The sequence below is a fragment of the Lepidochelys olivacea genome, assembly GCF_965140295.1.
Source record: "Lepidochelys olivacea isolate rLepOli2 genome assembly, chromosome: 16".
Lineage (NCBI taxonomy): Eukaryota > Metazoa > Chordata > Testudines > Cheloniidae > Lepidochelys > Lepidochelys olivacea.
The window spans coordinates 21241898-21269857 of NC_140426.1; the positions used below are offsets into that span (position 1 = coordinate 21241898).

Consider the following 27960-nt stretch of genomic DNA (forward strand, 5'->3'; position numbering starts at 1 on the left):
TGGGGCTGCTTTTGTCTCGTTCCTGCTATACGAAGCCAGGGGCATGGTCTCAAGCCCCAACGACCAGCTTTGTGAGCTGGAGCAGGGTCAGGGCCTTGGGAATACCTATCCTGGCAACAGTACCATGAGAACGGGTAGACATTGACTCATTTTTTAAAGGAAATCTAAACTGAAGGGGCCCTGCCCAGTTCTGGGGCTCCGTGGGCCCCCACTAAAGCTCACTCTGGGGCCGGTGTTACTTCCATTGCGGAAGTTTGGGTGAGAGCAGAGGTGAGCTGAGACGAAGCAGAACCCAACAAGTGTTAATGGGGTTAGGAAGGCAGTAAGAAATGAGCCAGAGAAGCAGAAAATTCTCCGGCATCTACGGCTCATTACACTGCTGAAAACTCTTGTGTATGTTAACTGTGGCATATAAGATCTTTGATTCCCCACTAATTACAGCTATCGGGTGAATACTAAGTGGGCTTCTTTGCAGGTCGGACACTTGTGGCACTGGGAGGTCACAGAAGGGAAGCACTGGGTGAGTGTCTGGGACAACCCAAGGGTGTTCATTCTAATTAGACATCTATTAATAAAGCCCAAGGAACCTCGTAAGAAGGCCCGTGATGGTTTGAAGCAGCTTTCCAGCCATCACCCTGGGGAATCATGTAACAGCACTTTGCAGCGCTGCTTGCTCAGCACATTCGGAGGCTGCTTGGGAGGGGAAGGGCTGCCCAGGACGTGCTGAGGGCACTGGGCGTATTGGCACAAGGTGAGAAGGAGTGAGCAGGGGCGAGTGCACTGCAGAGCAAGGACCTTGCCTCATCAGTTCATGTTCTTAGTTATTTGTGTTACCAGCGAGCCCCCAGTCGGAGCTCCATAAACACAGAGTTTGAGACAGTCCCCAAAAACAGATTAACCCCATGTTACCGAGGGGGAACTGGCACCAAGACGAGGTGACAGGCCCAAGGTCTCACACAGGGAGTCTGGGGCAAAGCTGCGATTTGAACCCAGATGTCCTGCCTTGAGTGCAGGGGACTGGACAAGACGATCTACTGAGGTCCCTTCCAGTCCTACATGTCTGTGATTCTATGTCTTGAGTCCCAGCCCAGGGCATTCATTGCAAGGACATCTTTCCTCTCCAGGCTACTCCAGCTGAGTACCAGGAGCGAGGCCTGAGAGGGGAGAGCCTGGCTACATGTCTGCTTAGCATGATGTGGCTGGAAGCCAAGCCCAGGTCAGCTCCTCAGACACACCCATTCCTGGCCCTACTTTACCTTGCCCCCGTGGGCATGCAAGGGGTTGAGACACCACACGGCCCCGTGTGAGACTGAACTCATTCTGAGAACCCCTGCTGCACACATGGCCCTTGCCATTCATTCACGCCATGCGTTTGTCAAGAAACGTTTTCCACATTGTTCGCCTCACTCCATCTCTGCCCACATGGACGTGTTCCATTCTCAGATCCCCCTGCAGCTGGCTCATTCAGTAGAAGGTACTCAGATATTGGGGATAAAGGCAATAGAGCTCCCTAGATATGTAACCAAGTACAGCAGATCATCTCCCCACGAAGGGAAGGAGTCACATCCATGCCAAAAAGCCCTCCAGCATCATTTGGCTACAGTCATCCCCTCTCTTCCATCCGGGAGAAAACAGAAACCTCCCCCAACTCCTGACCCCTTATAAGAGCTCAAACCAAACCTCATCTCAGTCCTGAAATGCTAAGATCAGAGATAAGGCCAAGCTACAAAACTTGGGTTGGAGTTGTGTCCACATTTCTCCAAAGCTTGGGGATGGTTGGGAATTTTTTGATGAAACTTTTTTTTTGCTGGAAAATGCCAATTTGTCAGAACTGAAACCTGTCACGGAAGCTGCTTGGGTTTGATGTTAGTGTTTCTCAGACTGGGGGTCAAGTCTCTGCTCTGCCTGGGACCCTTTCTCTCTGGTTTTTCACAAAAATACTCTCCGACACAGAATGAAAACAAATGACTAAAGCTCTAAATGTTTTGTGAAAGGGAATTCTTGTTTTCTGGCCAGCCCTAATGTTGTTCAGTCCCTAGGGGGCAGGATCAACCCATTGTGGGAACTGCGACCAGTGCAAACAATGGAAAGGGATTCCAACATCCGTGAATTTGGTGGGCTTCTTGTCCAGGGATTTGGTTCAGTCCATTATAGAAGCACACACCAGCTATGAAGTGTACATCAGGCTCTGAGCCTCTCCACAGTATGTGAATGCCTGGATCTTTAGCTGGGGTGTTTCTTCATTTTTGAAATGTGAAAACATCATGGAACAGGCTGTTTCCCCTCCATTGCCTGGAAGCCAAAGCGCAAGAAATCTCACAGGAAAGCATCTCCCCTATGAGATTCTCAGCCCACTCCTCTCTTAGTTTTATATATGGCCCCTTTCATCCCCAAGAACCCCCAAAATGTGTTAAAAATGACATCCAAACAATCACAGTGATCGCTTCCCTCGGTGAAACATAGCCAGGACTTCTGAGTCCGGTCCCCTTCTCTGATCACACTACCTCCCAATGCCCCAAGTCCCCCGCTCCCCTTCCTGAGGGCTTTGAAAAACACACAGATCTGAAGTAAAGCAGCAGGATCAAGTGAAAGTGGCCGGCACTCACGATTATCATCTGGCAGACGTGACCTCTGCACAGTTCGGAATAGGATGAGTAATGCATGTACACCACCCAGCTGCCCACGAAGATGCCCAGCCAGGCAAGGAAAAGATATTTCACTTTGATGCCAGGGAGACGACTCTGGAAAAAACAACAGGAAAATGCCGGCATTACATACAAGGAATATAAAAGTTAACGCTTGAAAAGGGGTGGGCAGTGGGTATACTGTGACTTATTACACTCCAAGTGGTCATTTCACTGTTACCTTGTCCATCCCCCTAACCCCAGCTGTTGTATTCACCTGTTGCCTTGCTGAGCTTTGAGTGTAAACTCTCTGGGGCAGGGACCGTCTTCTATCATTTTTGTTCTTTGCATTGTAGTCGTGTATGGATGGATGTTTGTACAGCAACGAGCACAATGGGGGCCATGATCCCGGATCAGGGCCTCTGGGCACTACTACAATGCAAAAAACAAAAAGGAGGCAAGTACAGAGAAGGGGGTTTGGGCCCCATGGGAGGAGCATTGATCTCCTTCCTCTAAGGATCAGGTAAAATAAGCAGGTGGCCCCAGGTGAGTCTCTGCAGGGAGCAGCAGTATTAAGGTTTTGGCGGCGGTCCCCATAGGGGACCTATCAATTTGTTTAGACATAGCACAGTGAGAGCCAGGATCCCCCATAGGCCAACTGGTTCAGACCCGTGGCTGGTGGAACTTGGCCACTGAAGTCAGTGGAGCACTGCTGATTAACACACATTTACCCCAGCTGGGGATCTGGTCCCAGTGGCCTCTGGGCGTGGAGGGAAGGAGCATGAGGAAAGTGCAGGAGTCACTCCCCATCCCCGCTCCTGCAGTCGTCCTGAGTTTAAAGCACACTGGGCGGAGCAGATAGACGCATTTATAACTGGGCTGTTTTTCACTCCCAGAATTACTGACAGGTACAAAGCAAATCACACCAGAGAGTCACACACAGTAAGTTCTGCACCTGCAGAGTCCTTCCTAGGGGAAGAAACAATTACCCCCCTCTCAATCCCATTGTGTATGTCTACACTGCACCGTAAACCCAGGCTCAGCCTCAGGGTTGAGACCAACCCCGCCCTTCTGTCCACACACAAATCAGGCTGACTCGAGTCAGCTACTCAGGACCCTGGTCCTAGTACCTACCTGGCAAGTGTAGCCATGCCCTGAGACTTGAGTCCAAGCTCTATCATTCTGCAGTGCAGATGCAGCTTAAGCCGCAGATCCAAGTCAGAAGGTCTGCATAGGGCAGCGTGGACCCATTAGCCCAGGTGAGAGACCGCGGGTCCAGCAACTGTAAACCCAGGTTTACAATGCAGGGTGGATGCTCAAGCATGGGCTTGGAAACACTGCGTCCAGATTTACAATGCAGTGTAGACACTGCCCTGCTACACAAAAGCCCAGCTGGAGGGAGTGTCAAAAACCTCAGGCTGAGATCAGAGAAGTCTAGCTGGTTTCTGCCCAAATCTGGTCATTTTTTTCCACAGATTATAGCCCCAATTAAACTGAAATGGGGCTTTTGTCTGCCCCTACGGAGCGGAATTGCCGTCGAAAAAGCTTATTACATGTGGAGGCAAGAGGAGAAGGTCACCGAACAGACTGTAGACATTCATTGACTACCAGGGGAAATATCCCAATGGCAGACATATGTGATTTCTGTGTGTGTGTGGCCATGGGCATATGTATTCACGTGTGTATCTGGGTACATACCTATTGGGGGAGTGAGTGTCTGTGTATGAGAGTGTGTGAGTGTGTCTGTGTTGGAAGAGATTGTGTCTGTGTATATGGCCCTGTGCGTGCGTAAGGGAGTGACTGCGACCCAGATCCTCACTGGGAGTTAGACAGCTAAACACTGTTGAGGATCTGGACCTGTGAGATCTGAACGCTGTGTCTGTGTGTGTTGGGGGAGACATGCTCACGTGATTACATTTCCACATGGAACAGTTTGACCATCAGCAGAAACTTCAAACTTTCTGTTCTCGGTAACCCTTTCTAACCTTTATTTTGATTTATCTGTACACCCCAATCTCTCATGAAACTATGGCTGCGAGTAGGTCATTTGCAAATTAAATAAAAGGAAGATTATGTTGTGAGGATCTGAGAAGTTGGCCAGACTCTTCAGTACGATGGAGATGGGTAACCACATGTCCTGGAACCTGTGAGGCAAAACCACATGCAAGATGACTCCTAGGTTTGGGGTGATGTCACTGTGCCCCAAGGTGATTCGGCTGTGTCATTGCAATGCAAGAAACATCAGCCCTTTCCAAAGCAAATATTTTCTGTTATGTGAGAAACGAGGGGCAGAGCTCTACTCTAGGTCTACAGAGCCCTTTCCCTTGCAGCGGGCTGCCTTTGAGTCCCTAACATCATGCTGCTGTTTTGATTCAATGCCAGCTCAGAGGGGGGGAAATCGCCCCCTGGGATCATGTCCAGCACCTGGGGTTCCCTTTGAGCTCTCATCTCCCCTGTACAGAGCCACTCCAGTGCTGCCTTGCTTGCAAGAGCTCACAGTGCAAGCGCCTCTCTCATGGCACATGTTGGGCTCAGTTGATGATACCAGTGTAGCACCATTGACTGGGTTGGTTTGCAACAGCAGAGGCTCTGACCCTCCTATGAAACTGTTCCAAGGGCCTGTTCAGAAAACTCCAATTCCTAGATACAATATAATCCAAGGGCAGGGATTCCAGGCACCCATAAACTCTCTAACACTGCCATTGTCCCCTTGGTAAGGGGCACTGGGATAAAATGGTTCTGGGCTGACATATACAGCTGGAGGCATCGCCTGTTGCTCCTTCAGAACACCTCGTGTACATGGAACAAAACCACCAAGCACTGCCAGGTTCTGTCCTCTGGTGTCCGTGCCTTGTCGTGGTGGGACAGCTTGCACGCTCTAACGATCCCCAGAGTCTGTGTCGCCAGTGGCTTTTTGCTCCTGGCAGGTTCAACCATGCCGAATTGGTCTGTGGAGGAGGGGTCAGACAAAACAGACATCCTGGCTTTCCAGGTTGAGGGTTAGGCACAGGGCTAGCAATCCTGTCCCATAAAAAACAAAATATGTTATGGAAACAGCAGTGGAGAAGTCGACCATTACTGTGTGTGATGGCCTGCAGGTGTCAACGACCCGTAGGACTGCCAGCAGTGAAAGCAGAGAGGAAGCCACTGGCATGAAGACTGAAGTGCTCACCACCAAGACAAAAACCAAACTTGGTTTTTGGAACACACAGACATCTCAGCAGAGATGAGACGCTTCAGCTTACACATCCTGGGTGGCAGCGAGAGCAGATGGACGGGATCAGGAAGATTAACAACAGCCTTGCGCCATGTACTTCGGATGGAAACTGATTCCATCACCAGAATAGCAATAAGATGGTCGTCTGAAGGCAAGCAAAAATGAGGCTTCCTGAAAATAACATGGCGATGAGCTGTGGTAGCCGAGCTGAAAAACCTGGGGCACACCTGGGAACCATTGGAAGACAGGAGTGGAGGAGCTTCATCGCTGCCCTAAATGCCAGAGACGTAATGGGAACATGATGATGATGATGACTGTCAGGTTCTTACCTGTGGGTTTTCATTCTGGAGAGTCCACAGGAACAATGAATAATGAATGGTCTGTCAAAGGCATCAACAATATTCCATGCAAACGATGCTGAGGTTCAGAGACTGATTTGTTCCTGGCATTAAGATGGTAATTTCTCCCTCTCTGCCCCAGGGCCAGCAAGCACAATGTCCTCGCTATCCGATATCATTTGGCTTCCCTACAATGAGGATCTTTGCCTGATTTTTGTAATGGGATCCAGGAGTCCTGGTGGATCTCCAGTGCCTCTTAAGCAGTTAAGTAGATGTAGCAGCAAACCACTTCATTTCATCTGCATGTGATGAGGAGGTTACAACCTTTCCTGGGGCAGGGGAGGGACCTTGCCCCAGTGAGCCAGTCCTTGGTTGGTTCTAGACTGGATTCCTGCATTGCAAACTTCAACTAGTGCAGAATAGCAGCTGCAAACTTAGGACCTGAGCCAATGACCATGGAAGTCTTTCCATAGGCTTCAATGGACTTTGGATGAGTCCCTTACTTGGCAGAGCTCTTCACAGGAGACTCTGTTTCTAGATGCAATTCCTGGCATTGGTTTTGACCTATAAAGCACTTTATGGTGTGGATCATGGCTACCACAGAAACACCCTCTCTCCTCATGTTCTGTCTCAACAGCTGTGATCAGTCAAGTCACTCAAACTGAGAGTTCCCATTTTTAGGACCAGATCCAAAGGCCATTGAAGTCAATAGGTATCTTTCTATTGATTTCAGTGGGCTTTGGATCAAACACCCGGGGCTGGAAGTAGGGTCTCTTCACTTAGAGGTCACCAGCTGTGGACTCACGCCCCATACTGGTCTGAGAAGCCAAATTTATTGACTGTCAATGTGTGTTTCAATGCCTCCCTATTTCTGCTGGCTTTTCCTGGAGGGGGATGAGCCGGGGGGCCTGAGGGGCCTGCATGGTTTTAGCAAGTGGTGCAGAAATATCAGTGAGAACTTCCACTGACTCTGGCGGTCACTTTGTTAATTGTTCACTTCGTTATTTCATTAGCTTGTTTCCAGCTGACCCTTCTAGAGTTCGGCAACCACGTTTTATCAACCAATCAATGTTGCTCTTATTGGTTTATCTGTGCCCACTCAGTGATGTTGTATTTGGGTCTCCAGCAAAGATTATAAACACACTGATCCAATTCATCAGAGAGTCACATTGGGGTGAATCTGACCCACAGTTTCCAGTGAAATAACTCACCAAAATCGGCAATTGTTTCCATTCATGTAAGGCCAGATCTGAATGGACCCAATGGATTTACACCAGTCCATACCAGCTGAAGATTTGGCCCATTATGGTTTCCAAAGCCACTTAGGGATTCTAAATATTGGGCCTATAGCACCTCCTTGATCTAGCTGCATGAACACCTTATGGTGTTCTGACCTGCTGTCAAAAAACAAGGGCAACAAACACTCCCGTTCTTCCATTTCAACTTGATGGGCTTTCGTTAGCTACATTATTTCAGTTCAATCTGAATAACTGTTTCTGAACTAATTTGCAGATAAGTGTGAAAGCGTCTAGGTTTGAGCAGACATCTTGACACACTGTGTGCTAATTGCAAGTATTGTAGCAAGGTGTGAATCAGCTCACAAAGCCCTAGGTTAGCCTGCCTTATTTCACCATCAAAAAAATTCACCTCAAATTAATGTCTGTAAAAAGGGGGACTCTAATTACTGGAAGCAGTTGTCATATACAAGAGATTTGTGGCTATTCCTATTTGACTATGTTGCATTTAACATCTAAAATCAGCTGTACTCAATAAAGGCACACACATCATCAGCAAATGGGGCTCTCTCGTGGCAGTTTAATACTACCACCTAGGCTGCTTCTGTTGGATCTAGAGGGGGCCTGATATGGGGCTATAGCCCTGTCAAGTGAGACTGGGTGTTTAGTCTTGAAGTCAGGTCAGTGAGCAAGGTACTCCTATTCTTTTCTATTCCAGTTCTTGGTATCTGAATGTAAGGATGCCCTGCTTGGGTCACCTACAGCACTGAATCCAGGACATCTCAAGCTACAAACATGACTTGGGTCTGCAAGCTTGACATCAGTAACAGAGTCATACTCCTTTTACATGATTCAGCCTCTCGAGGGGGACAAAAACACATTGGGCCAATGCATTTCATGAGCAGGAGGCTTCAATAGGAATTTTGCTCAATTAAGGGCAGCACGCTTAGGCCCAAACATTTGTAAAGCCACATGCTATTTGAGTCCTTTGGAATGCCTGAACATTTATACTCTCCAAGTTAGTCTGGTTATTTGTCTGACTGTAGGTGTCAGTGTCTTTGGATTATCTCTGATGGTCACAAAGCTTCACCACGTGTCTTCACCATTGATAGCTTAGAAGGAACAAGGCAAATATATATATATATATTTTTTTAAGAAAAAAGGGAGGAAATGAAAAGGAAGAGTCAGGGAGGACAGGGGGAACGCTGAAGAGAGTGGAGTTTGCCTGACAGAAATTAAGGGTTCAATACTCCACTCCTTGCGCTCTTCAAACTCCTACTCACATCCTTGACTGGAAAAATTAATGGACCCCATGGGTGTTAAAACAGGAACGGGCACTAAATTATCCATAAAAAGGGTGGTCTCATGGGATCTAGTGAGACATAAAGGGTCGACAAGAGTGCACAGGAAAAGGCAGCCCTCTTTCTGCAAAGTGGCTCTACTGCATTGGCCCAAGCAGCAAGGCTAGAAACTCCTGTGTGGCCAAGAAGAGAAAGCCAGTTCAGCAGGTAGAAGCTAGCTCCAGCAATATGGACAACCCCAAGTGCTCACAAATCATGAGTCAGCCGCCACCCCACCGCAAAAAAATCAAGAGATTTAAAAAAATAATATTTGCCTTCTGGTGTTTAAGCCTTGATTCTGATGTATTCACATGATTCCAGCAGCTGGGACTTTAAGAAAAAAATACCAAATATCCTGAGACTCGCAATAAAATTGCCAGAGTTTGCCACACAATTACAGGGTCAACATTCCCACTGAGGTGCTTGGGAGCCTCACCTGCACAAGAACTACAGGATAGGTCCCTAAAATGTTAGTGTTCTTTACTTTAAACCTGGTCTCCATCTGTGGAGCAAGCCAGCCAATCATTCCAGAAGATGACACCAGTGGTTTTTCTCCTTTGATGAATTTTATCTAAATACCAATTGCCTTTGGCATTTTATTTTATTTTTTTTTTCAAAAACCCAGCTCCTTAGCTAAGCCTGTCAAAGAGGTTTGCTGGGCAAGCTGCCAAGGCTGGGATCCAGCCTCCAGTGAGTCAGCAATGGATGGGCCTGGGCAGCAACATTTTGGATCTAGATTCTGAACACCCCAAACACTGAAGGTGTTTGGATCTGGCAGTTCAGATGAGGCCCTGGTTTAATGTCAGCACATCATACACATAGGTTCATAAATTAGTGCAAGCCAGTTATAGGAGAATACTACATGTTATATTGGGGCAAGTGATTGGATAGATAGATAATAACTGAAGAGATGAGAGGCTGCACTCATGTTATCCTATCTCCATTTTCAAGCGAAGTTACATATCCTAACAGCTCAGCCATCAGCCCAATGATGGTCCATTCAGCTATGTGCTCTCCCAAGGAGGGTATTGGAAATGCCATTTCTTAAGACATGTAAAACTTGCCTAGACAACGTATTCCAAAGTACACAGTAGGGATGGACTAGATAATCGAATGGACCTTTTTCCATCTTAAGCTGCTGTGAGTGACATAGTCCAACCTTCATCCACTGAGTTAGTTTTTTCCAAGCCATTGAATAACTGACCATGTGTAAGCATCACTCTTGCCCTGAAGGATGCAAAGTGCCGGTGCGTTCCTATAGTGGTGTTCCACGTGCAATGAAGGGGAATTAGACCCCTGACCTTCCTAGCATGGTCCTAGAAGACAGACATCTCTACTGCAACTCCCAGTGCCGTGGTCTCCTGCTCCTTTTATTTCACTTTTTTGCCTTCCCAGTGAATTGCAAGAGGAAATCGTCCTCCAAATGGTGCATGTCACAGCTGAGACAATTGGTATTAGAGTTTCCAAAGTCACGGCTACTTCTGCTCTCAGTTAAACCAGTGGAATCCAGAATAAATCCACTGAGCTAAAAATCTCGGCGTTACTCTGGATTTACCCCAGAGCCGTTTGTACAGCATCTAGCACAATGCGACTGGCCCCTCTCTCTAAATAATAACAGGACCCATTTGTCTTGATTTATTTAGAGCTGGATCTTCACTTTGAATAAATCAGCATAACTCCGCTGAAGTCAGTGGAATTCTGTCAGTTTACACCAGCTGAGGATCTGGCCCTTCAGGTTTAATTTTTTCTGGTTTTATGAGTAACTCCACCAAGCTAAAAACCCTGAGTGACTCTAGGTTCATACCGTGTAAATGAGAACAGAATTTGGCCCCAGTAGGGATCTGTTTGTTTATTTGTATGTATTTAGTTTTCGGCAAAATATGGGCCACTTTCCGGGAAATCAGAGGGAATCTGTATCAGTGTTTAAAAGGTAGCTTTCCTTGACTAATTATTATTTCTATTGTGGGTAACCCCTAAAGGCAGGGATCAGGGCCCCCTACCAACTAACACAAAGACACGTCCCTGCCCCAGAGAGCTCACAGTCAAGGAGCTAAGCAGTGTGCCGCAGGTGAATGAACAAACAAAAGGGAAGGACAAGAGAACTGCAGACAAGTGTGTTCCAATTCCATCTGAAACCCTGAGAATGCGTGACAGATCTTCAGCTCCCACTGGCTCCCTCCGCAGAGTTTTCATCCCCGCGAGGACGGATACATTCTGGGTATTTTTAATGTATATTTCACCAAAACCTATTCTCAGTCTCGGGCGGGGTTTTACTGTTAAACCGGACCCTCTCATTAAGATAAACTGCATCTCATTAGCAGCTAGCGTCTGCTCTTGCTTTGGCCAGCGTACAGTGGGCAGGCTGAATAACAAGCTGTCAGCTGGCCAGCAGGAGTCTTTAGTGCCTCCTGTTTGAAGTGCTACAGATACTTGGCTGGAGTTAGCTTCAAAGGCGAAACTGACAGAGTCCTCAAAGGCTGCTCTGTCTCCTTTCTTCTGCAGCAGCTCTCCATGACCTGCCAGCCATTCTCATGCTTACCTAGCTGCCCCTCTGATGATGCTCTTTCAGGATAGATGTGGGACTAGGGCAAAAATGTGCAACATCCATTCTCTTCTCTGCTGGGCTTTACTTGTGGATTGACTGTTATTTCACTACAGAGAGCACCAGTGCATTTCAGACCCCCGCATCCTTCCAGAGTAATGTCGGTTTCATCAACCACATCGTTTTGGCTCTTTTCAAAACAATTTGCCCCATGGCCTGTACATTTGTACTGGTTTCAGAGTAGCAGCCGTGTTAGTCTGTATTTGCAAAAAGAAAAGGAGGACTTGTGGCACCTTAGAGACTAACCAATTTATTTGAGCATAAGCTTTCGTGAGCTACAGCTCACTTCATCGGATGCATTCAGTGGGAAAAAAATATTTGTACTGTTTCTTTAAATCTGTTGCAGGAATCTAGATAAGATTGGCCTTGGGTTCTCAGCAAAAGCTTTCCATTGAAGCCTGGAGACACAGAGAGTAGCTTTAAGGATAATGCTGGTTTTTCCCTTATTCTGATGGAGTTCAGTGTTGGAGGAAAAAGGCTCTTTCTGTGATTCTTTACCACTGCCAAGCCTTGCTAACAGAGAGAGAAACTCAGGGCTTGTCAATAAGATTTCCCACAATTCTCACATTAAAGGCATAAACTGTATAACAGGCAAATTTTAAAAAAAAAAAGCAAAAGACAGCTTCTTAAACAATACTGGTTCAGGACTATTATCAGTGCACACCAGGCTCTCACCGACAGCGGTTCTCTACCCAATGAATATCAAGTTCCTTTCTGTCGGCATCACATTTCTGATTTTGCAGATCAAAATCAAACGTGCACACATCAGCTGCCAAATGCACTGATTTCACACAGACACCTAGAGGCAGATTCTCCGCTGCCTTGCACCTTACGGCAGCATGTGCACCTGGGCAAAGGGAGCATGAAATGCCAAATCATTTACTCCCCACTTTGCCCATCCTGGGCCAGATCCTCAGCTCCTGCAAATCAGCACAGCTGTGGTTTACATTTACAGGGCTTGATAGACAGAGGGCTGTGTAGATAGATAGATAGATAGATAGATAGATAGATAGATAGATAGATAGATAGATAGATAGATAGATAGATAGATAGATAGATAGAAGGGGGATATTTGGGGATAGAGCTGAGGACCTAGCCCACTTTGCCCAAGTATAATGGATGACACAAAGTGCAGGGCCCAGAGAATCAAGCCATTATGGCTTCAGTGAGACCTCTTGTGCGAAGAAGTCGAGCTGGATTTGGCCTTTAAACAGTTCGGTTGGTCTCTTGACGTTGCCTTGCAGGGTTAACACAGTGAGTACTGGAAAAATAACTACGGCACTAATCCTAACGCAAGTGCAAAAGGCTGCTAAGTATTACCAGAGCTGCACAGTTGGCATAAGAGGAGCAAGGTGCAGTCAAGAGATGCCAAAATGGATGGCTAACAGGCTCGACTGTGTCTGCTCCGCAGCGGTGGTAGCTCGCTATTTGACACTCCATTTTCCATGCCAGGGACTGATTTCAAGTCCTGCGTGTAAAGCCCACACTGCTCCTCATGTACAGCATCACCCCAATGCCCATTTCAGTGCCATGATTTCGCATTACAAGGAAAGCAGAGAGCTTGGGGAGCTCAGAGGCCCTCCACCTCTGAGATCAGGACTAAACGGAGCCAGCAGAATGCTTTCAGCTCAGCTCCTTCCTGGGCAGCAATCCCCATCTCATTGTGACTGTCCCACATGCTTTGGCACAGGGCCGAGCTAGCATTGCAGATTAGATCTATGCTGCCAGGACTGTGATCATTCCAGTCAGAGAGGGGTTGAGAGGGCAGAATGGAATACATCATTCTGCAGGAACAGATCTGCCATACGGGAGAACTTTGCTCTTTAACTGCTCCCTCAACTTTCTGGGGTTTGCTGGATTTCTTTCTCTTTCCCCCCCCCCCCTTGCCATTCCTCTCACTTTCTCTGCCATTCTTTCCATTTCTCCCGCAGTGCTGGCCCTAATGGATAATAGGAAATCTCCTCTCCGCATATAGCCCATTTTCCATCTAATCAAACATGTAAGAGCAGCTGAGATTGTTCCTTCAGCTCTAATGGCCACCTGAAAAGACAAGCATCATTGCTGGCTTCAATGTGACTTTTGCTGGTAGAACATTCATGGATGAGGAACTTCTGCTCTCCAGAGTCAGATCTCCTCCCCCTCCAAAAAAAAATCAGTGAGTCCCAAATCCTGCTCATTTTCCTTGAAATTCCCTGGGAGTTTTGCCTTGAGTAAAAGCCTCAGGTTCTTCTGCTAGGTTCTATTCCCTGCCACTCCAAAGACCTCTTGGGAGATAATCGTTCCTAGTCCTTCTCTATAAACCAGACTTTCAATCCAGTTAGGTCGGCATGCCAAAGAAAAAAATAATTGTTCTAGACTGGTACATTGCTGCATTGGCTTATTCCGTTATTTATGTAAGGACTGATTGATTAACTGGCTCTTTCATTCTATGTAGATGCAATGTGGATTCTTTCCAACATGAGGCTCACAGTTAAACTTCATGTTATGCAATTGGTGTGCCATGCTGGTCCATATTTACCCCATGTAGAATAATCCAGGATCACTTTTCAAAAACAAGCCAGAGCGTGGGGGGGGGGGGAAGCATTAGTGGTTAATGTGCTATCACCAGCAGGAGAGTGAATTTGTGTGGGGGGGTGGAGGGTGAGAAAACCTGGATTTGTGCTGGAAATCACTTTAGATAAGCTATTACCAGCAGGACAGTGGGGTGGGAATAGGTATTGTTTCATATTCTCTGTGTATATATAAAGCCTGCTGCAGTTTCCACGATATGCATCTGAGGAAGTGAGCTGTAGCTCACGAAAGCTTATGCTCTAATAAATTGGTTAGTCTCTAAGGTGCCACAAGTCCTCCTTTTCTTTTTGCAAATACAGACTAACACGGCTGCTACTCTGAAACCTGTCATTAGTGGTTAAAATATCTCACTGCAAACCAGTGGATTAAGGGCTTGATCCAATGCCCCTTGGAGTCAGTGGAAAGACTCCTGCAGATTTCAATGAGCTTTGGATCAAGTCCTAAATACAGTGGCGCTGAAAGCTGAATATCCATCTGTTTGCTTTTTTCATTACATGCACACCTGAGATTTCATTCATAGCAGGGTCAGAAACAGATTTCCAAGTGCAGCATCCATACCGACCCTCTCCAGTAACTACAGAGAACCAGGCATTCTGATCAAATTAAAATAAACAAAATAAATAAAAAATCCTCAGGGGAAATGGAAAAAGAAGCCAGCACAGTGACTCACAGCTCCCAGGGCTGGAGGGTTTTCGAGTGTTTGGTGTAGGAAACCAGCATTCTGCAGGAGAAGAACATGAGTTGGGTACCAGGGAATGGTTTCATCAGACTCTTCCCATCCATCCATCTGTCCTATGCGCCCAAAGCTAAACAGCCACAATTTTCATCTCTCCCTGTGTGTCCAGCACCCTGACCTACAAGGTCCAGTACAAGGGAAAAGCAAAGGTGCAGTGAAATTAACCATTTGTAAGTTTCCCCCTCAGGCAAATCCCCTTGGGAGTGATGGGGGGGGGGGTTAAATCCACCCCTGCTCTTTTTTTAAACATAAAAAATAAAAATTCCCTTCTCCAAATGGCACTAGGTTGTTCAGGATCAATCTGAAGGACCGGCCATGGGCTTAACTTTGCAGGTATTTATGTATGTCTAACTTGGGATCAAAGGCAGCCCCCCCCCCCCACACACACACACACTCCCCCGACCTCCAGCCTCCGAAGACGCAGGATGTCCCGTCCCCCCCCCCCCGTCCCCCTCCGCCAGGGCAGCTGCGTCGCCAGCCTCCCCCGCCTCCATCCTCACCTGCAAGCCCGTGGAAAGCGGGCAGAAAAGCACCAGATGCACCAGCCTCCGGAGCCTCCTCATGCTGCGGGCTCCCCCGCCGCCCCAGCCGGGGCTGGCCGATCCGCAGGGAAAATCACGGCGCGCTCCCCGCCCTGCTCTTCAGCGCCGGGCTGCGGGGCGGGGGGGGGGGTCCAGCTGCAGCCCGTGGGGGGGGGTGCAAGGGGAGGAAGCCCCCCCCGGCCCCTCCCCGGGCGCGCGCCGCTCAGCCCCCGCCGCCAAGCCTCGGGCGAGGCGGGGTCCGCGGCTCTCCGCCCCCCCCCGGGGGCGGGCTAGCGAGCCCGGCGGCTCGGCGGCTGCATCGGGCGCGGGCAGCGGTGGGCGAGGGCGGCCGCTCCCCCCGCGGCTGGCGCATCCCCCGGCCCGGGAGCTGGGCTGGGCTGCGCGGGATCAAGCCCAGCTCGCTCCGGCCCCGCGCGCCCCCAAGCCCGGCCGGGGCCCGGGGACCCCGCAGGCGCCGGCCCCGGGCCGCTGCATGGGGACCCCGGCGCCGGGCGGACGCCGCCTCCCGCGGCTGCGGAGCGAGCTGGGGGGGATCTGCAGCAGCGATGCCGTCTGGCTCCTCGCGCCGCGCCGCGCCGGAATTAAAGGGGAAGGCGAAGGGAGGTTTCTGACGGCCGATGGGGGCTGGGGAGGGGTGGGGGGCTGCTTTCCACTCCTCCCTACGTCCCCCCCCCCCCGCTCCCTGCTGCGCTGAGCGTGGGGGGCCCCCAGCGCCCCGCCGGCTGGGTCTTGAGTCAGGGTCCGGCTGGGGCTGCTTGGGGGGAGCATCTGGGGGAGATGAACCCTGGTGAGATCTGGGGGGGGGGGCGTCGTGTGCCGCAGGCAGGGGGATAGAGAGACAGGTCCCCGGTTTCTATTCATGGCAGCAGCCCTCCTGAGGGTTTCCAGACCCCATTAAAGGCCCTCAGGGAACAAGGCTGCTCTGGCCCCTAGATAGAGGCACTGGTTGCTGGATGAGCTCGGCCCGCTCCACCACCCCCCCCATTTCAGTGAAGGGGATCATTTATTTGCAGAGTGCCCCCCAAGTTGGCCTGGCGGTTTGCTGCCACATCAAAAGCAAGGACTCTGGCCCATGAAATCATCACCCCCTGGCTCTCAGCTTACAACTACATCTGCTAGTCCTGGCCCACAAGGAGCTCACACAAGCAGGTCCCATTGCAAGATTGGGGGGGCGGGGGGACAAAAACTTTGTTGCATACCTGTCCCTTCTAATAAACCTAGGGCTGGCTATCTATCTATCTATCTATAGTAGGTACCTATATGGCCCTTATCATTATAATGTCTGAGTACCTCATCTGAAGTCTCATTCAACTTCAGAGAGTATGCCCAGAAAATGTACCCCTAATGGGCTTTCCCTGCAAGATGTTCAACTGGAAATAATGTGTTTCGCCGTCAAAAGCGTTTCAATAAAGACACTGATTTTTCTGACCAATAATTTACACACCCTGACCTGTTTACAGTAATTAATCTGTGAGAATAGTCTCAGTACTGCATATTTCCCTTTTGTTTTATGTTCCAATAGATGAGGCTTATCATAGAAACTCCACAGAGCTATTCTCATCGCCAGAAGGAACCATATAGTCTGACCTGCACATTAGGCCACAGGACCTTGCCCACCCCCTCCTGTAATAGGCCCATAGCCTCTGGCTGAGTTACTGAAGTCATAGAATATCAGGGATGGAAGGGACCTCAGGAGGTCATCTAGTCCAACCCTCTGCTCAAAGCAGGACCAATCCCCAATTTTTGCCCCAGATCCCTAAATGGCCCCCTCAAGGATTAAACTCACAACCCTGGGTTTAGCAGGCTAATGCTCAAACCAATGAGCTATCCCTAAGCTAAAGACTGCAAGTTGCAGAGGATCCAGCATTTACACTAGTTCAAATCTGCAAGTGACCTGTGCTCCATGCTGTAGAAGAAGCAAAAAAAATAAAAATAAAAAAATACCCACCCTAGGGTCTTTGTCAATCTGACCTAGGAGAAAATTTCTTCCCCATCCTGAGAAAACAAGCTCCAAGTTTCTTTCTTTCATCTTATTAATTTAACAGTACACCGATAACAATATAAAGTATTGTTATTTGTATTACATCAAGGCCCCATTGTGCTAGGCATGGTACAAACTGGTAGAAAAAGACAGTTCCTGCCCCCAATGTGTTTGCAATAGAAATAGACAAGGAAGAAAAACAGCAGCACAGAGAGGGGAAATGATATGGGTAAGGTCACACATAAAAGTTAAAACTCCTATTTTTGAAATAATTGCTTGCCTGTGTTACTAATAGCACTTCAGATTATTAAACCTGCACAGGTAGTTTTGTCCTTGGTTTGGTTTGGTTTGACTCTACTTTCCTTTTCACTGTGTAAGCTATTTGTTTACTTTTGCACTTCACTCAAAGTGGACTTTGAAACCAGAATGTGATCACTTTCACTTATGAGCTTATGCTCAAATAAATTGGTTAGTCTCTAAGGTGCCACAAGTCCTCCTTTACTTTCACTTTAGTTTCCCATTGGTTTCTATTCAGTTTTTCTTTCTGGTTCTTATATATTAGCACAAAGATGCTATTGTTTAAGTTCATAACCCTATAGGGATCTGCTTAAATTAACAAATAAATAAAACACCCCATTTATTTAATTTTGCTTTTAATATAAAAAAAATCATTCTATCCATATGAAAACCCCTAGAAAGATTTTATTACATCTGCACTTGGAGTTTTAAACTTCTAGTTAACAGCATCCCTTTCATAATAAGCCTGGATTAACAGCCAGCTCTAATTTACTCCGTTTCCTATGGTCTGATGAAGTTGGTGTAATTCTTGCTCATCTTATTTTTAGTTTGAATTGGCCCAGGAAAACAGACAAGTCCCTTGAACTTTCTTTTAAGAAACCACTTTCATGGAAAACATAGATAGCAAAACACAGGTTGTGAGGGACATGTACAGAAACCCCTAGTACAAGTAGGGCCAGTGTCAAATGTCCCAGGCAGCAGGTGTTCCTCTTAACACAAAAAGAGATCAGATGAGAGACCTCTGGCACAGACCACACCAGTGGGGTGTAAACATATTCCACTGGGCCAGTAGAATTGTTTATCCAAAGTCACCCCTGTGAGTGGAAGCACGTTTGAAAAGCACGTCGCCAGTGTCACTTTCAGTGTGGGAAAATAGGACCTCATACCGGATCAGTTCGTGCACTCATTATGCCCAGTGATCTGCCTCCAGCCCTGGGCAGTATCTCATGTTTCAGAGGAAACCAGCACTCCACCATTCTCCCCCACCCCAAAAAGCACATCTGCCAATCAGATTATTATATCCTTAAGCACAAGACTTTCCCACCCCTATTTTAGGACCTGATCCTGGAGGTATTGAGCTAGAAGAGGTCAGACTAGATGATCGTAATGGGCCTTCCAGTCTTAAAATCTGTTATTCACCTATTGACTGCAGTGAGATTTGAGAGTGCTCAGCCTCACTCAGGAGGTACTCAGCACCTTGCAGGATCAGTCCCTTTGCCTGCATCACTATAAATGCTGCTATAGTCCATAGTCCAAGGCTGGATCCAGATTTTGAAAAGTGAGCTGTAGCTCACAAAAGCTCATGCTCAAATACATTTGTTAGTCTCTAAGGTGCCACAAGTCCTCTTTTTCTTTTTGCGAATACAGACTAACACGGCTGCTACTCTGTAACCTGTCAACTCAACATTCATGGGAGTTCAGCTCCGGGTTTTCAGTTCAAATCATTATAAAGATAGGGAGGCAACTGCAAAAAGGGGATTGGCGCCTGGATTCAGAGTTCAGACAATCCCATATTTCCGGGATGTTTGGATCCAGGGTTTTGAGCCAACATCCCTGGCAACATCCCATCATGATCCCTCTTCAGGACTTTGGAATCACCATCAGAGAATCCATCCCAGGTTTTACTGCAAGTTCATGGAGGACAGGACTTTTAAGAGTTTAGTCAGTGCAGAGTGGATGCCCAGGCCCTGTAGTTCACTACCCTCACTGCTGAGACTCAAGTGTTTTGCTTCAGGAGGCCCTCAGGAACCTGGACCACAGCTGGGCCTATGCCTAGCTTAATGGGATCCATGCATTTGCCAGAGCAATTAAAACAGGTGATTGACATCTGATCTGGACCAGGTGCTCCTGGAGCAGCGGAGTATAGAAAGATGACCAGACAGGTCAATTCCACAGTGCAGTGTTGGACAGCAGCTGGGCACCTACTTGCCCAGGTTTAGTTAAATCGGAAATGGGATGCATTCCAGCTGCTACTAAACCAGTTTAACCCCCACTAGTACAGGGTTGCTTTGGTTGCAAGCCGGATTCATTTGTGTCGATGGAAGTCCAGAAAACTCCCCCAGGAGGACGTGTGTGCATGGACACACAGCAGTTGCTACCGGTATAAGGAAAATTATATAGATCCAGGTTTGGTGTACAGACAAGGTCCTCCGAGTGAAATAGGATAAAAATCCCAAATGGGCCCAGTGCATTGCAATGTGCCCATTGCCATTTTAGTTGTAGGGAAACATCTGTTTGGAATAAGAGGGATCCATGGTGTGTTCGCTCACTCACACACGCGCACACGCACGCGTCACACACACACTCTATCCTCTCATCCACCTAGTATTTCATTTCATAACAGAATATGGTTCTCCCGCTCCCCCTCATCACACACTCTCCCTCATCATAGACTAGGGTCATAAAGGCAGGAACCGGCCGTGTTACTAAGCAATCATTCATTATTTTGCTTTAAATCTTAGGATCATTATTTTCACACTTGCCTGATGCTCATTGGCTTGGGGATCCATGAAGCAGTCTCCAGGCCATTATATATATAGATGTGTGTGTGTGTGTGTAGAAATAGATATATATGTTCTCATGAGGCTTTTGTGTCACAAATGGCAAGCACAATATTCTTCTTCCCCACTCCCCTCTCCCCCTGCCTCTCCCACCTCCACCCCGGCTCCCTACAGCCAGAGTCCTTCTAATAGGATTATGCAGTAATCCTTGTTTTGTATTTTATTGACAGGTGACCTATTTGACCTACTTGCAGAAAACCACCACCCTGGCCACTCTGTACACGGGGCCCAGGCTACCTAATAAAACCACCCAGCATTAGTATAGAGCTCTGCCTTTGACTCCAGCAGCATCCTGCTTTCGCTGACAGAGCCCTGGCAGATGTACGGCTCTTGATCTTTCGCTCCTACGCCCTGTGTTTGCTATTCATTGTCATTCTTCTGCTGGAGATTTATGCATTTTAAAAGCCCAAGAGCTGGGGCAGAGCTCTGTTCAGATAGGCACAATCGTACCATGTGTGGAGGCCTGGTGGAATAAGGAGCAAGATGAGAAATGACACATTTGTGAGAAGGGCTCAGAGGGGTTTGAAATGCCAGAGATTCCCATAGAGGCTGTGTAATATTCAGGGGTGGACTGCCCAGAGTACCTAATTAGGAGTGAGCAGACCTTCTACAGCAGCATCCTGCCAAGTAATTAAGTGATTAGTATTGATTGTTGAAATGCTTAAAGATCAATTATCACTGAATGATTAATTAATCCAATAATGAGCGTAATAAAAATTCTGCAGGTGTGATTATATCATCTACCCACTGAGCATGAGTAGAGGAATCTCTCTGCATCTCTGTCTGATTCTGGGATCTATCTATCTGTGTGCATTCAGTATCTGACACTGAACACTGGTGTAAATCAGGAGTGCCGATCCTGTTCTAAGGATCTGATCCTGCACCACTGAAATTAAGGGAATAAGATCAGATCCTTACACCAGTGTAAATCTGGAGTAACTCCACTGAAGTAATTGGAGTTACACCAGTGTAAAACTGGAGTGAGATCAAAATCAGGCCCTATGGTTCTCTTGTTCAGATCAACCTTCACAAAAAGGCCTTGTTGCCCAAACTGCATTGCTGTGACGCTCTGCCTTCACATCAGGTGTGTGAGGATTTTTTAGATTATCCTTTTGTTCCAGGAAGAGCTGAAATCTACCAAAGGATTAGTGGCTGGTTGGGAAATAATATAGTTTCCCATGGAAAACTTGTACAAAAATAACTTTGTTGTTTTTGTCAAAAATATTCATCAATTTTTTTTAGGCTTTGGCACTTTTTTTTATAAGATACCCAAATTTTTTTTAACAAAAATGGACATTTTTCATGAAACGTCAAAAAAGCCATTTCCCATCCAAGAGTTTCAATGGGAAGTTTTTGACCAGCTCTTCAAAGAGCTCGTTAAAACACCTCATGTCTGTTAGACTGACAGACCCAGAGAGGCAAGGCAAACAAAGGAGAGAAGGGGTAGAACAGGGTGGGGTGGCAGGAAATCCGGCTAAAAAAATAACTCATTCATTAAAGGCCTTAGGTGCCATCCAGGCTCTGTTGAGATCAATGGGAGCTGTGCTGTGGACTTCAAATGGAGCCAGGATTTTTGCCCCTTTTTTCCAATGGAGAAACTTTTCTCTGTGCCAGGCCCATGCTGCACTGGTTTTACAGGACCTCTGTTGTGCAGGGGTGGCTGGATTGGGGACCAGGGCTATGGAAGCAAAGTTTCCCATTCACAGCTGGTATCTCCTGGGAAGAATCAAACCACTTAATCTCCTTCCTCTCCACCGATGACAACAGCTTGTCAGAGGGGGGGGAGGGGGTTTGAGAGGCATCCCTTTCAAATTCCTACCCTGGATCCTGGAATCTCCAGAGAGGTGATTCCTACCCAGAGATTCCATCCCACGTTTGCCCTGAGCCCAGTACCCTGGGATATGACTTTAGAAAGTTTGTCTGGGCTGTGGATGCTCTTGCACTGCAGACATGACCAATAAAGGTCAGGGTCCTTGCTGTCAAGTTTCAGTGCCTGGACATAAGGAGCTCCCAGGAACCCTAAACTCACCCAACAAAATCAGTCAGACCAAATTCCTGCAGTTTTGTTCCATTCCCTGCACCAGCAAGAACTATTGGCTTTACCCTCCTGTTAGCAGGTTGCAATTTGAAGCCTGTTCCAGGCTCACCTGTGAGTTGGCTCTAGGCAGTGTTGTTGTCGCTGTCGTGCTCAGGATATTAGAGAGAACAAGGTGGGGGAGGTAATATCTTTGGTTGGACCAACTTCTGTTGGTGAGAGAGACAAGATTTCGAGCTTACACAGAGCTCTTCTTTTAGAAAAATCCTGAGCAGTAGGAACCCTGAGACAGATTCAACCGTGATGCGAACCCATGTGTGTAAATGGCAGTACGATGGCCAGGTATAATAATAATGCCTACCTCTTACAGAGCACCTTCAATGGGTCTCAAAGCACTTTATAAAGGAGGTCAGTATCATTATCCTCATTCTGCAGATAGGAAACTGAGGCAGAGAGTGGGAAAGTGACTTGCCCAAGGTCACCCAGCAGGCCATGGGCATATCTGGGGACAGAACCCTGGACTCCTGATTCTTAATCCAATGCCGGAGCCAGAGTCAGTCCAGAGGCCAATATCTGAAAGCCATCTATCAAAGGCTGGGCTGAATGCCCCCAAACTTTGCAGATATGAGAAGGGTTCAGCATCCCGGGCCTTTCTTTGAAGAGCCAGACCAAAACACAGGGTCTGAACGACTTTGTGGGGAGGTTGAAATCTGGGAGCAGGTTTGTGCCTCAGGACCCCCTCTATCACAAACAGGGCCATAGCAGGAGAAAAATAGGAGCACACCCAGTTTTGGAGAAGGCTGGTTGCTCTTCAGGTCAAGATTTCTGCTTTGATCCAGCTCGATTCTTGCTCTTGTTCCAGGCTATCATCCACCCCTCTGTGCTGAGAGTAAAAGAGCCTGCTCAGATATGCGATCAAAAAAGATCAGAACACAGCCTCAGCACCGTGACCTTTAACTACATGAGAAGCCTGCCACCAAGCCCATAGCTCGGGAGGAAGAATCCATTTCTTCTTCAGACTTTCTCTTCCCCTTGCTAAAGGCACAAGGCCCTTGACCACTTAAATCCTAGCCTTGGGAGTTAACTGGGGTGTGGATCTTGAGGTGGTCCCCTGCACCGGGGAGAATCCCACCAAACTGAACATTCTTTCCACAGTACAACCTTGGAAACCCACCCACACATCTGCCAGCCTCGGCGTATGAGGCTGGTGGAATGGCTGTTTGAAACTACATAGGAAGGGATACAACATCGGGTGCTTCAGAAGTGGAGGAGCTAAACAGTTTGCCCGCAAACTGCATCCTTGAGAGCCCCCAAAGCAGCTATGTTGATCTTTGTGGGAATCTACCACTAAAGCCCTTTGATTTATTTGTTTCAGCTTCTCTCCAGTAATTTAGACCACAAATGCCCTGATAATCTCCGATAAATCGGCTTCCTAGAGAGCCACAATCCTGTGATCACTTCTCATCCATGTCTTTGGGTGTTTTTTGAAGAGAATGTATTGATTCAATGAAAGGACACAGACAGTAAGAGTGACACCGTTTCCAAAGTGTCCTCTCAGTAAATGGAGACCCACGGGAACGTTTCTGTGTATAATCAGAGTAGGGTAGGAATATGTTATTTTGTTTTGAAGTGCTGTTGAGAGCTCATGCATTCCAGTTACATCTCCAGAAGTTCTCAAGTGGCAGAGCTCAGATACCTGTCTCTTTCTGACACATACATGTGAATAGTATAATATACAACCCTTATAATAGTGTAATAAGCATCCCTGAATAATAAATAGCCCTTATTTATGAATGACACTTCCAACCCCTCCATCATTTGGCAAAACATTTACCAGTGTGCCAGGCGATTTCCCTTCCAAACAATGTGGTAGACACAATTGTGATAACACATCAGACCAATGTCTCGTTGGGTCTGATTTCCTGTCTCTGACAATGTCCAGGACCAGATGCTTCAGAGGAAGGTGCACTAGGTCATCTAGACCCAGGATATGGGGGTGGCATCTTTACAAGTAGTGGTGGGCAAAAGAGGAATGAACAAATCCTGAACATCAGGAAGCAATTCCTATCTGCAAGCTTTATTAGACTGGGTACAGTTCATGGCCTCCGTTAGGCAGGTCAGGCTGGGTGAACGTGGCCTATGACTCTAGACTGTGGTGGAGTCTCTGAAGGGAAGTGATGGCTCTGTCCCTGGGTCATTTAGGAGTAAAGTTCAAGGAGCGATCCTGTATGGCGTGAGAGGACCGACAGCAACACCCTCGTTGCCCTTTTGTGCCTCTGGCTCCTGGAATGGATGGATAGACAATGGGGCACGTGCTTGATTTTCCCCAGTGATGCCCCATTATTAGCCACCACCAAATGTGGATAGCGATGCCTGTCCCCAGGGGGTACCAAGCCCTGCCCAAGTGCCAGTCACCCCTACTGTTTGTATTACAGTAGCACCTAGAGGCCGTCATGGACATTAGGGCTCCATTGTGCTCGGCACTGTATAAACACAGAGTAAGAGACAGTCCCTGTCCCCGAAGAGCTTAAAGGAGGGAGAAAGGGGGTATTATTATCCCCAGAAGGGAAACTGAGGCACTGAGTGGTTGGGTGACTTGCCCAAGGTCACACAGAGTCTGTGTGAGAGCTGGGAATTGACTCCCCAGAGTCACTCCAGCCCCTTCATAACAAGGCCTCCTTCCCTCTCCTCTTTGCATCTATAATTCTGAGCAAAATCTCTCCAAGTGCTGAGTGCCAGGATCGTGTCTACCAACAGCCTTTGTGTGTGGGCCCTGCCCCCCAGCACACTGCTGCCATGACAGCCTACCTATCAGGGTGAATACACTCGGGCCATGTCGTCCTACCTCAAGACTGATGCCGCCTTCTCCGGTAGCTGCTTGGTGTAGGGAACAGGCACATCTCCGGAGACCATTCTGCCTTTCCATCCCGCACTCGCTCACCCCCCAGCATCATTTCAGATTACGGCCTCCGGGATTTTATCCGCACAGAGTGGATGTGGGTGTCTCTAGGGTGCTCCTGGCACCAGGTTCCCCAGGGAGGAAAGCCTCCAGGGTGGAAGGATGGCAGCTCTCCCTTCCAGACACAGCAAAGGGAAACGAATCAGATACAGAGAGTCTAGTAGAATTAAATGGGATTGTTTGAATTCTCCTGAGTGGGACTGATTATGCTGCTAGCGTTACAGGAAACACGAGGAGTCAGATTCTGCTTTGAGTTGCGCTGGTGTAAATTAACATCACTGTGGTGAGTCTTGTGGAAATAAAAGCAGAATCCGGACCCCAGCCTCTCCAATCATCCCCATGGAAACCATTCATACAAAAATGGAGAGCAGAACAGCAGCCTCCCTGCTTTGTCAGGTCCCATCCTACAGGATCTTGCCTTCATGGGGTCGGGGCAGGTGCTCAGCACCTCTCAGGATCAGGCCTGCAATCTGTTACAGGAAAGATTAGGGACCCAATCCTGCAAGGTGCTGATTGCCTCCTGCACATGCGGAGATGAGTTTAGGGAATTTGAGGGTGCTCGATCCATTACAGGATCAGCCCCTGGGAGTGCGGGGAAAGAACAGCTCTCCTTGCTCTAGGGATCCACTCACACAACAGCCAGGCCACGGGAGTGGCTAGCGAAGCAGGGGACGGGGACTTCCAAAGGACATGCACACTGTTATGAACACACAGACACAGACACTCTCGCCGAGTAATTCACAGCCACACGCGTGTAAACTCTCACGCACACTAATAAGGATCTGAGCTCCCCATGAGGTGTGTGCCCCTCTTGCACGCTGCATTGAGAGCGACTCGGTCACATTGCACAATAGATGCGTTCGCTCCCTAGGGCTCCCAGCTGCCATCTCTTGGGAGCTGTTCTGCAAACGACAGAGGCGAGGCAGGATCCTGACGAGGAAACGTTAGATCATTGCTGTGCAATATTAGGGGAGGTTGGATCCCCCGGGATTGGCAATTGACTGACTCCTTGTGCAGAGATTTGCCCTAATCCCATTTAGCCCTTGCTACCAATTTGAACCTGTCAAAGGAATGGGACCCAGTCAGCTGGGCTCAGTGGGGGATGACAAGGCTCTTTCTGCTTGATTTGTAAAGAGGATGTTTTGCTTTCCCAGCCTCACTCACTATCTCGCTGAAAAATCCCCCTGAGCTGCCCCAGTCTTCACGGCTCATCAGACCATCCTAGAAGGCAGGAAGTTGGATGTTGGCATTGCGTGAGAGCAAACAGTTCCCATTGGTGACAGCCCAGTCATTCTGACTGGAAATCGATGACGTGTCACTGAGCACTTGCCTGCTCTTAAGAGGCATCCAGATTAAACCAGGATCTGGTCTCTGAGGCAGTGTGGTCTAGTGGATAGGACACAGGACTAAAATTTAGGAGAGTTTGGGTTCTATTCCTGACTGCCACTGGGTAACCTTGGGTATTCCACTTCTTCTGTCTGAGTTTGTCTACAAAATGGGGGCAGAGGATGCTTCCTTCTTTTGCAAGTGCACTGAGATCTACAGATAAAGGCTCTGTATAAAGGTTGGATGTTATTATTCTGAAACCCAGTGTTACTGCCTCCTATCAAATGCCAGAGGTTTCTGACTGTGGAGCTTCTTCTTAGCAAGGCGTTTCTCTAAATTAATTTCCTAACAGGACAGGTGTCCCCGTCACAGAACCCATCAGGGCCAGCTGGCAGCCTCAGTAAAGAGCCCTAGGACTGAGTGGCCCATGGAGACAGAAATCCCAAAAGCAAGGATATTCTGCCAAGTAAACTCACGTCACTGGGTTTGCCAGTGAGCTAGTCTGGTATGTCAGTTCTTATTCCCTTCCACGCGGGATCTCAATCTCTCTCTCACAGACACACATTTAAAAAGAGATTTAAATACACTGAAATCCACACTAAGCTACTGCAAAGAGTCTGAGATGAGCCAGCGCCAGGAAATGCAGAGCTGAAAATGAGATTCTTTCTCTTCCACCCACCCACCCTCTCCGGCTAACCAATTTATTTGAGCATGAGCTTTCGTGAGCTACAGCTCACTTCATCAGATGTAAGACTTCATCTGATGAAGTGAGCTGTAGCTCACATCTGATGAAGTGAGCTGTAGCTCACGAAAGCTCATGCTCAAATAAATTGGTTAGTCTCTAAGGTGCCACAAGTACTCCTTTTCTTTTTGCGAATACAGACTAACACGGCTGCTACTCTGAAACCTCTCCAGCTGTTATTCCTGGGGAGGAGAGGAAGCATGCACTGTGCTTACCATATGTGGTTGAACAGCGTAAGGACTCCAGCTACCTGGAGCCCTCAGGTCAAGGTTTCCAGGCTGGGTCAAGCTAATCCAATGCCCCCTTCCAAGCCCCTTAGCTGCCCCCTTTGTCGTAAAGCCCAAGATTTAGAAGCCTTCTCCCCATCTGCCCCGACTCGTTCTACCAGGAGGCTGGTGGATCACTTGAGCTCAGGAGTTCTGGGCTGTGCCAGGTGGGCGTCTGCACTAAGTTCAGCATCTGGACAGTGGTCCCCAGGGAATTTGGAGCCACCATTTGTCACACTGCGCCCTGGGGTGGGTTATCATCAGCAGGGATTGAAGCTTGGACGTCTGGTTCTAAACAAGTTGTGCAGTCTCAGCTAAAAGAGCCTGCCCCGTTACCCACGGATGTAGCAGGCTTATGGATTATAAAACCAGAAGGGACCACTGCGACCATCCTGTCTGACACCCTGTACAGCACAGGCCACAGGACTCCCTTGAATTCCCATGTGAGCTCGTGTGTTTCTTGTAGAAAAACATCCACTCTTGATTTCAAAAATTTCCAAAGATGGAGAATCCATCACAGCCCTTGGTGAATTATTCCAATGGTTAACTACCCGCCCTGTTAAAAACGCCTGACCCTGTCTAGCTTCT

The 27960-nt window shown here is 48.0% G+C and overlaps 1 protein-coding gene across 2 annotated transcripts in view; it reads right to left on the minus strand.

The window, feature by feature from the left end:
• The window catches only part of DIPK1B (divergent protein kinase domain 1B), a 38963-nt gene extending 23620 nt beyond the window's left edge, over positions 1-15343 (minus strand). Inside the window, exons 1-3 of one of the 2 annotated variants that reach the window (XM_084649903.1) lie at positions 15164-15343; positions 14598-14648; positions 2607-2741 (exon numbers count right to left, since the gene is read on the minus strand). In XM_084649903.1, coding sequence (XP_084506029.1) covers positions 2607-2741; positions 14598-14648; positions 15164-15226 — 249 coding nt within the window. In that variant the 5' untranslated portion in view covers positions 15227-15343. The remainder of the gene's footprint in view (positions 1-2606; positions 2742-14597; positions 14649-15163) is intronic. The other variant, XM_084649904.1, reaches the window with a different exon arrangement.
• Between the last annotated feature and the right edge of the window lie 12617 nt (positions 15344-27960).